Raw genomic sequence first — 10,812 nt, forward strand, 5'->3', positions numbered from 1 at the left:
TACCAGAACCAGACATAGTAAAAAACTAGAAATAAGTATGAAGAATGCAAGAAATGTTAAATATTCAAGACAAGAAAAAAAACAGAGCATGCAATAGAACCAGATAAAGAGTAAGAACCAGACAAGAAGCAAAGCCAAAAAATAACAGATAATCACAACAAAGGCAGTTCAAGAATAACACATAAAACACAGTGAACAAAAAACCCCAAATAATCTCTTCTCAAAAAAATTGGGAAAGTATATCTTAATCTCACAACAGCGCCAGTGACAGGATTCCTAACCTCTCGTATGAAGGCAGGTCAAGTATTAACGCTATTGTTTTTATGAGAAGAAGATAAATAAAAAATTTGATATATATATATATTAAAAATTTCAGAGTAGAGAAGAGACAATAAGAAGATTTTTGTTAAGAATAAATATCAGATAATAATTAAAAAAATAAAGGGAGAAGGGAACAAAAAGACAAACAGTGCTCTCGGATGGAAGGAAGAGGAACCCTAACTATTTCTTGATTCACTTAGTCAAGAAACAATCAGGATCTGAAGATAAAATAGTTCTGACCTTGATTCACTTAGTCAAGATACAAAACAACAAACAACCAGGATTTGATCTTGATTCACTTAGTCAAGAATCAAACCGAAGATGAACAAACCCTAAAAAATCAAATCTAAGGTTCCGTGGTGGAATCCGCCTTAGATCTGAGAAATAACAACCATAATATGAAATAAGAATCCAGAATCACCGTAGTGCTCTGATACCATGTAAGAAATCACAACATAATCCAAGAATAACCTTACAGAAGAGATAAGTAATACAAATAAGACCCGAATGAATGAATGATTTATATTAATTTTTAAATGTTCTGATACAATGATAAATATAAAGAGAAATATGAATCAAAGATACGATATAGAGATATAGATACAGATTTATTTTTGATCTAAAAAGAAAGGAATATGGCTGCACATTTTTGTGTGTGAAAAATGATTGAATGGGTATTAACCCTAAAATGGAAAATAGTGTTTGTATATATACACCCACTAATTTATATCTTCAATCCCTCTATTCTGCTTCCTTTCAATTGAGTCCTTTGACTTCCTTTCTCTCCAGCTTTAGTCCACTAACATTAGCCTTTAGCATCTTTGATCTTTGTCTACAATTAAGCAAGACATAATAAGTAAATGCTGCATATGATCAAATGATCTTGCCTTCATAACATACATGCATGAAGTACTATGACACATATTAACTTTACTGTGACTATGACATTTTTACTTTTAACAAAAACAGTTATCAATCCATGACTATTACCTTATGTATAATAAAATATTAGAGGTTGCGTGATTCGTGTGAGCTGGACAGATTTGGTAACGGGTCAAAACAGGTATTTATTAGTGCAAGTCAAAATGGGTCATGCCAAGCTTGTATAATTGTATTGATAACAACTTTTTCGACTGACTTCTCTATAAAAAAATTAATGCTTGAAATATGATTACAACAGATAGACCATTATGGTACTAAAATTTTACGAGAAAAACTTTAGTAATTGATTCAGAAGACAACATGCAAAAAAAGGTCACTTTGGACGACTCTCTACCCTTAGCCTTTTCGACTCATTTTAGACGTGTTTCCTTTCTAGTAAACTTCTATATATTCTCATTTCTATTTGTATATACTAGATGGATTTTGATAAAACTTTGACCAATTTGACATAGTAAAATGTCAACGAGAAGGTCAACCTTCAGTGAATGTCAGATATGATTCAGACATAATTGCATCACCAATTAATCATTCCTCATCCATGGCATTAATTATGTCATCCGTTAAACAGATATCATGGAACATGGTATATCCAATTTGAGACAACATTGAAAAGGAGCAAACTAAAACATCACTGAGTCGGCATTCAAATATGATAAAGAAGTCAAAAGGTACTTTGGATTTCATAAAAGTTCATACATTGTGGAAATATCATGAAGACATGATGACTGGTCGAGAGAAATGACACTAATGCGGGATTAATAATCATGATGAAATTGTTACTAGCACACGGATGCAGAAAAGTAGATTGGTATGCCACTTATCGTATAACTGCATACTGCAAAGCAATCCGCCCAAAAAGGACCAAATTCCTTGATTCACTGCAAAATAAAAGGAACATGTTTTAAATTTTGAAACTACTATGAACTAAATAGGCCGGTTCACATTAAACTAGCAAGCCGTTTCCAACAATAAAAGGGGACGGGTTCCAATATTCAATCAACATAATCACAATTGACCCTGCAACAGAGAAGAGGCCATGGAAATCCCAAGTTCTTATGTACAGAAGACGCGGCAGTCGAGAATGCACACAACAAGAAAAAGGTTTGAGGAAAAGAGAGCAAAATGGTATATTATACGCCAGTGCATCTACAAGCTACTGTGTTCGAGCGAGCATGGGGATTAATTAGTTACAATATTGGTTTCGTCGAATACTCAAACAGTCGTGTTATGATCATCGTAGTACACATTACCCTTAAGTGATCTAGTATATATATTTCTTGTTTTGTCAATGGAGAATAGAAATAACTTGACACCAAATATGTGTATCGTCTAACATTGTTTTAACTTATATATATAATATATGGTATTTATATTAATAAAAAGTAGCACTATCATCTTGGTCAATGTAATAATGTGACAAGTCAGTTTACAATTTCGGAAAGAAAAAGACTTTGAATCATTAAAGCAGATAAGATTGACTATCACCACACGTCACCACCCGTTACGGCCGTTACCATTACCACCATCGTTGGTGTATGGCGCGAACATCTGTGTAATGCATTTTTATATGTTTTACTTAGAACTAGTTACCCTTCGAATAAGGGATGTTTAAAATGGTTTATTTTATACAGTAAATATTTCTGCCGAAAAAAATAAACATACACAAAAGCTGCTTTGTTTTCATTCGTTATAACATAGTAAAAATAAATATACTCAATTTTCAATAGAGTCTTTTATTATTGATTATCTGAGTGGAAAAAATATTAAAAATATACCAAACCAGGTTGGACTTTGATGTTTGAACACACCGCCTTACTGCATATGCCACTATTCCTTTTTTTCTGATCACTTCAAAACCTTCCTTTGTACGAGTAGTAAGTAGTAAATATTCTTGTCTCAATCACTTGTTTTGTTTTTCTTTTTGGATATTCAGATTGAAATAGAATCATTGTAAAAAAAAGGAAAAAAGAAAAAGATGAGGTTGTTGAAGGTGGCTACATGCAATCTGAATCAATGGGCAATGGATTTTGATTGCAATTTGAAAAACATTAAAGAATCCATAATTAAGGCTAAAGAATCTGGAGCTATTATCAGGCTTGGCCCAGAGCTAGCTTGAAATCACTGGTTATGGTTGTGAAGATCATTTCTTAGAACTTGACACGCGTTAGATCATTACCGGCCTATATATTCTTATATTTCATTTCAACCATGCATTAATTAATTAATCTCTCTCTGTCATTAGTGGAGTGAATTTTGTTTTTTATATTAGGCAAAAGTGTTTTTAATTGTGTTCGACTTTATATGGTAGGTATGTCAGTATGTGTATAAACACATTATTCGCCTTTCAAATACTGCTATTGTAGACTTTTGATGACATGGCATGACACCCAAATAATTTGTAGAATGTGTCATGTCTGCAAAAGTCCCATCGGATACGTATAATAGTAGCAACATTCGAAGTCAAAAGTTGGGATACACACAATAGATTTTGGGTTATTGTTGAATGCCTTCAATTATACACAATACATATTGTTCGGTCGTTTTGGGGTTTTATATTTTCTTTGTGTCCAATTAATCTTTAGCAGGACAAATTTTAAGGTTGTGAACTAGTGATGTTCCACTGTGCAGGTGGGAGTGCTTAAAGGACCTCTTGCTTGGTGATTGGACAGATGATTTATTATGTAGTTTTGGTATGCCTGTTATCAAAGGGTCCGAACGCTACAACTGTCAAGTTCTATGCCTGAACAGAAAATTTATCATGATTCGAGCAAAAATGTGGCTTGCAAATGATGGAAACTATCGGGAACTTAGGTGGTTTACAGCATGGAAAAACAGAAAGACCAAGTTGAGGAATTTCAGCTTCCAAGTGACATTTCTGATGCTCTGCAACAAAAAACAGTGCCTTTTGGCTATGGATTCATGCAGTTTTTGGACATGTAAGCTCAAACGTGTTTCTGTTTGTTTTAGTGAAAAGAATTGTGAGTGCTTATGTATGTAATGATGTATATATTTCTTGTGATCACCAGAGCTGTTGCAGCAGATGTGAAGAGCTATTTACTCCAATTCCTCCTCACACCGAGCTTGCTTTAAATGGTGTCAACGTGTTCATGAATGCTAATGGAAGTTATCACCCCTAAGAAAGCTCGATCTCCGTATGCATGCGTTTATAGGTGCTACAAATACGCGTGGCGGAGTGTACATGTATAGTAATCATCAGGGATGTGATGGCGGCCGCCTGTATTATGGTAAATGATCTCGTGTTTCTTCCATTTAAGCTTTATTATCAACATGTAAAATTCCTAGAGTGTCAGATTCTCGGGAGTTTCATGGGTTCTGTATATCACAGATGGATGTGCATGTATTGTTGTTAATGGAGATGTAATTGCACAAGGCTCACAGTTCTCGATAAAGGAGAGGTGGTGGTTGCACAAATTGATCTAGATGCGGTACATATCGTAGAGCAGATTTTTTTTTTCAAATTTTTTACAAGATTTCTATGTGATTTAGTATCAAATGCATTGTTTATATCTCATGTGATGGAAGGTTGCTAGTCTTAGAGGATCTATAAGCAGTTTCCAAGAGCAAGCAGGCTTTAAGCAAACATGTTTCCTCTGTAAATGTACCTTACAGGCTGTGTAAGCCTTTTAACCTCCAGATGTCTCTCTCAAGTCCGTTGAAGGTCAGCTACCTTCTTGGCGATGGTGTTTAAGCTCAACCATATGTATTATGGGGCAGATGTCACTAAACAGTAACCAAGTTTCACAATTGTTCCAACTTCCACGTCGGTCACCCAAACTTTTGTTTGGAGGTATAATCACTTAAGTTCCAATCTATTTCTGGTGGTGAAATATCGTAAAGAAATTGACCTGCAAAACTTGAGTGCTCTTACAAACACCGAGTTAGCCAAGTGGAACTACTGTGAAACTTGATTACTATCTAGAGACATTTTACCGATTTTTGTGGCATATACTGCTATTTCAAGTTCTGGTTTAGAATCAATATGTTAGTTACCCACTATTGTAATGGGGCAGATTCGGTATCATTCTCCTGAGGAAGAAATAGCCTTTGGACCTGCTTGCTGGCTCTGGGATTACCTAAGAAGAAGTGGAGCTTATGGTTTTTTACTTCCACTCTCGGGTGGGGCCGATAGCTCTTCAGTAGCTTCAGTAAAAGGTCAGGCTTGATTCATAAAAAAAGATCCGTGTACTACAGATATAAATAGCATAAACCAGGAGTTGGACATATTCATGTAGATATTGCAAATGGAGATGAACAAATTAAGTCAGATGCAATAACAATTGGGAACTATATTGATGGACAATATCCTACTGATAGCAAAGAATTTGCCAAACGCATATTCTACATGGTTTTCATGGGAACTGAGAACAGGTAAATTCTTGAAAACATAACCCAATTATCCCCAAATTATTACCATAGGATCATTGGCATGAGCTCATAACGAAGATTATGTATCAAAACAGTTCTGATGCTACTCGAATGCGGGCAAGGGTGCTAGGAGATGAGATTGAATTATGGCATCTTGATGTTTCTATAGACACAGTGGTGTCTGCCTTTTTATCGCTATTTCAAACGCTTACTGGAAAATGCCCTCGCTACAAGGTAACACAAAAAATAAAAGTCGGTGTAAGATGTTAATACTTAATACAACATGGTCTATTCATTAGTAATATTAATTTTCCCCTGCAATTTTTCCTGACAGGTTGATGGGGGATCAAACATTGAAAATTTAGGGTTGCAGAATATACAGGCTCGGATTAGAATGGTTCTGGCATTTACATTAGCATCATTGTTGCCATGGGTTCATAACAAACCAGGGTTTTATCTTGTATTGGGCAGCTCCAATGTGGATGAAGCATTGTGTGGTTACCGAACCAAGGTACTTCAATTGCAATTCTAGAATCAAACGATTAGTATGTTGATCTAATAGTTGAAGTTAAGGCCTTTACATGTTTTTCGCCTTGTTTTTGTAGTATGACTGTAGTTCGGCGGACTTGAATCCAATTGGAAGTATTAGTAAACAGGATCTTCGAATATTTTTGCGATGGGCTGCCACCCATCTTGGTTTTTCATCTTTATCAGAGATTGAAGCGGCCCCATCAACAGCTGAGCTGGAACCCATAAGTTCAAATTACAGTCAGGTAAAATACCTATGATTTGTATTGGTTAATTTGAAACAATCTCTTCAAACATCTAATCTGACTTCCTTGTTTATTATATGAATTAGCTGGATGAGGTGGACATGGGAATGACATATAATGAACTTTCAGCATATGGACGGTTGAGGAAGATCTTTCGATGTGGTCCTGTGTCTATGTTCAAGGTCTATCCTGGATATCCATTCTGTTGTTACTTTATACAATCATTTAATGGGATTCATTTATTTAAAGTTGTGCTCATGATTAAAAGTTCTATTAGGTTTAATAATAAGGTTATATTCCTGGAATTAGCAAACGAGGGAACCAATGTTTGTCATACAAATCGAACGTATTTCCTAGTTTTTCTACCTGGTAAGAGAAAACTGTGGTGTCTAATATTGGCATATTGGCAGAAAGGGGAGAAGTTTCGCTTATAGTTAAATATTGAATGAATTCATATGATCCAAAATCCAAATTGCTCTAGATGATGGAAACAGTCGATGTTCACCAACTTTGACACACATATGATCAAAGCTAAAATGTAACATGTTTATTTCAGCTAGATGAACAAAATTTTCAAATGCTTATCAACCAAATAATGCATGTGTTGAAGGTTCAAGTTAGCAACAAGTTGAACTTGCATATCACATCAGTAATTATTTTGACTAGTCTCATTATATTTAAAGCGATGTGCAGAATGTATATAAAATGACTGAACATATCAAGATTGATTTCTAAAATACGAAAATGTTTTTTCAATAACAAACCTAAACGGAGTAAAACTCAAAATTTCTTCTTTGGTAAGAAGAAATTTGACGCAAGCAAGGGGGCATAATACATGTTTGTCAAGGTTAAGAACAAGGGCAAAAAATCCGACTCAAGGTACTCCCAAAAGCTGCACTAACAGAGCCTTCCTATCTCTTGTCTGTATATAATAAAAAGCCTACAGTTCATCATGTTCATCATCTTCGGCTGAGTCATCCGCACCACCACCAGGGGCACCACCAGTTCTCTGATAAACAGCTGTGATAATTGGGTTGCAAACGGCTTCTACCTCTTTAAGCTTCTCATCATACTCCTCTTTCTCTGCCGACTGGTTATCATCCAACCACTCGAGAGCCTCCTTTGTTGCTGCTTCAATCTTCTCTTTCTCATCAGACTCCAGCTTGTCAGCCAATTTATCTTTGTCACTCACTTGGTTCTTCATGTTATATACGTAAGTCTCAAGGGCGTTACGAGCATCAATCTTTTCCTTCACCTTCTTGTCTTCCTCTGCAAACTCCTCTGCTTCACGAACCATCCGCTCGATTTCTTCCTGGCTCAATCGTCCCTTTTCATTGGTGATGGTGATCTTTTCTGCCTTTCCAGTTCCCTTGTCCTCGGCCTTCACATTCAAGATACCATTGGCATCCACTTCAAATGTCACTTCAATTTGTGGGGTTCCCCTGTTTCAATATCAAAAAGACGTCAATCCACAAAATCACATGCATTTTCTTGTACTTATGTCAATAGTCAATCCGTCTACAAACCTTGGGGCTGGGGGAATGCCAGAAAGATCAAACTTTCCAAGCAGCCTACAATCTTTTGTAAGACTCCTTTCACCTTCAAACACTTGAATGGAGACAACGGTCTGCTGGTCCTGGTATGTGGTGAACACTTGGGACTTCTTGGTTGGGATAACGGTGTTCCTGGGGATCAATTTGGTCATCACTCCTCCCACGGTTTCAATTCCCAGGGTAAGGGGGGCCACATCCAAAAGAAGGATATCTGCATCAGAATGAATCAAATTATATAACAAAAGCTTTTCACAGATTAGGAAAAAAACGGCATCTATTATGAGAAATTGGCTTACCTTTGGTTTCATCACCACCCTCTCCACTCAAAATACCTCCTTGTACTGCTGCACCATAGGCAACTGCCTCATCAGGGTTCACACCCTTGTTGGGTTCCTTGCCATCAAAGTAGTCTCTGAGGAGCTGTTGCACCTTTGGAATTCTGGTACTACCACCAACAAGAACAATCTCATCGATTTGGCGCTTCTCAAGACCAGCATCTTCCATGGCTTTCTTCACGGGTCCCATGGTCTTTCTGAACAAATCGTTGTTCAACTCCTCAAAACGGGCACGGGTCAATGGCTCGGAGAAATCTACACCATCAAAGAGTGACTCGATTTCAACACGGACTTGGTGCTGGCTACTCAATGCCCTCTTGGCACGTTCAGCTTCCCTCCTTAGCTTTCCAAGAGCTCTGTTGTCCTTGCTGATGTCCTTTCCGTGCTTCTTCTTGATCAATTTGATAAAGTAGTCCATGATCCTTTGGTCAAAGTCCTCACCTGCAAGTTATTAAAAGCCAAACTTCTCTTAAAACCTTGTGCACAAGCTTAATATAGCTGCAGCCATTCTCTGTAATAACATATGGGTTAAAAGCAAAACCTTAAATCCTCACCTCCAAGATGGGTGTCTCCGTTTGTGGAGAGAACCTCAAAAACACCATTGTCAATAGTCAAGATACTGACATCAAAAGTTCCACCACCAAGGTCAAAAACAAGAATGTTCTTCTCGCCACCTTTTTTGTCCAAACCGTATGCAATGGCAGCGGCTGTAGGTTCATTGATGATTCTAGCAACATTTAAGCCAGCAATAACACCAGCATCCTTAGTAGCCTGCCTTTGGGCATCGTTAAAGTATGCTGCAAAATTAATTGAAAAAAAAATCATCAGATCAACATTTTTCAGGATCTTAGCCATAGAATTCTACATTTCTGTTAATTACTTACCGGGAACTGTGACGACCGCATCCTTAATTTTCTTTCCAAGAAACGCTTCGGCTGTCTCCTTCATCTTGGTTAGAATCATGGCACTGATTTCCTCAGGACTGAAAACCTTGGTTTCCCCATCCTTGAGCTTAACTTGGATATAAGGTTTTCCATCCTTGTTCACAATCTTGAAAGGAAAGAGTTTCATATCCCTCTGGACTTCTTTGTCTTCAAATCTGACATGCAAAAGTTACCTTATCAATATACTGTTAAACACCTTAAAATGCTGCATGCAAATAAAAATTTATGCAGTACATACTTTCGCCCAATAAGTCTCTTAACATCAAAGATAGTCCTCTCGGCGTTTACAGCCGCCTGATTCTTAGCTGCCTCGCCAATCAACCTCTCAGTGTCGGTAAATGCCACCCACGAAGGAGTAATACGGTTACCTTGGTCATTGGCTATAATTTCAACATGACCATTCTTGTAAACACCAACACACGAATAGGTAGTACCAAGATCTATCCCAATAACTGTTCCTAACTTGTTAGCCTCTTCCTTTGCTATGGAAACCACAGATAAACAACCTGTAACACATCATCCTTTTAGTACATCATACATAACAATCACCTAACTTTTCACTATCATCAATAATTCAGAACTAAGTATATATAGAACATCTTATCTTAACTATATATATATATATACATATATAGTTAAGATAAGCCACACAAACTGTAGTTCGGAGACCAAATGTAAGCAGAAACTAAAATTCAAATTAAGTGTTCAACGTTGATCTACATCTCTACGTTATAAGCAATTATTGTATTACATACTATTAATTATCTACAACTCTACGTTATAAGCAATTATATTGTATTACATACTATTATTAATTTCATAACTACCATTAGGCTATGGTTAATATGTTCTCACATATAAGTATTATTATTGTCCATAAGAAAAAACCAGCTGCTAAACAAATAATTGAACATAGTACCAGACCCGTGAGGGCTATAATTAATTAATTAAATCCTAACAATAAGATAATAATTGCAACAAAGAAAAATTAAAAATTATGATCATCTTCCTAAATATTTGCATGACTAATTCCTTGAAAAACTTATTATCAGAGATATAGATACAGTTATATTCAGGCATGAATAGATTTGGACCAGCTAAATCCACAAAATAATCAACGCAAAACATTTGCAATGATAGTAATAAATCCTCAATAATATATAGATACAGTGATATGTAGGTAACAGTAATAGTAATGATAAACCCTGGCAGTTCTCAGATCTCAAACAATATCAAAAATGAAACAAACAAAACAGATCAATTCATTTCGGAAATACAGAGCTGAATAAGTAATCACATTCTATCAGATCTAAAACATAATATAATATAAGAGAAATAGATCAGATCTGAGAATAAAAATGCAGAAGGAGAATGTAATTTACCAATCAAGAAGATGGCTAAAACGACGCCGCGGCCAACCATTGCAAAATCGTGTAAATGTCTCCAAAATCCGTTAATTGAATTAAATTCAAAGAATGAAAATGGTGTTAAAGATGAAGTTATGTGTTTCTAAATTTTATTTTTATATTTATAGAGAGAGTGTGTTGGATGCTGTGTG

The 10,812-nt window shown here is 36.1% G+C and overlaps 1 protein-coding gene and 1 pseudogene across 1 annotated transcript; one reads left to right on the forward strand and one right to left on the reverse strand.

The window, feature by feature from the left end:
• Window positions 1-3,238: 3,238 nt before the first annotated feature.
• LOC122611015 lies at window positions 3,239-6,856 on the forward strand (annotated as a pseudogene).
• Window positions 6,857-7,128: 272 nt separating this feature from the next.
• Window positions 7,129-10,812, reverse strand: LOC122578519 (luminal-binding protein). Its single transcript, XM_043750494.1, has 7 exons — window positions 10,637-10,812; window positions 9,493-9,760; window positions 9,195-9,409; window positions 8,865-9,107; window positions 8,272-8,751; window positions 7,949-8,186; window positions 7,129-7,864 (listed from the first exon to the last, which is right to left on the reverse strand). The coding sequence occupies exons 1-7, from the start codon at window positions 10,674-10,676 to the stop codon at window positions 7,363-7,365; spliced, it is 1,986 nt and encodes a 661-aa protein (XP_043606429.1). The 5' UTR covers window positions 10,677-10,812; the 3' UTR covers window positions 7,129-7,362.

Source organism: Erigeron canadensis, chromosome 8 (genome assembly GCF_010389155.1).
Source record: "Erigeron canadensis isolate Cc75 chromosome 8, C_canadensis_v1, whole genome shotgun sequence".
Lineage (NCBI taxonomy): Eukaryota > Viridiplantae > Streptophyta > Magnoliopsida > Asterales > Asteraceae > Erigeron > Erigeron canadensis.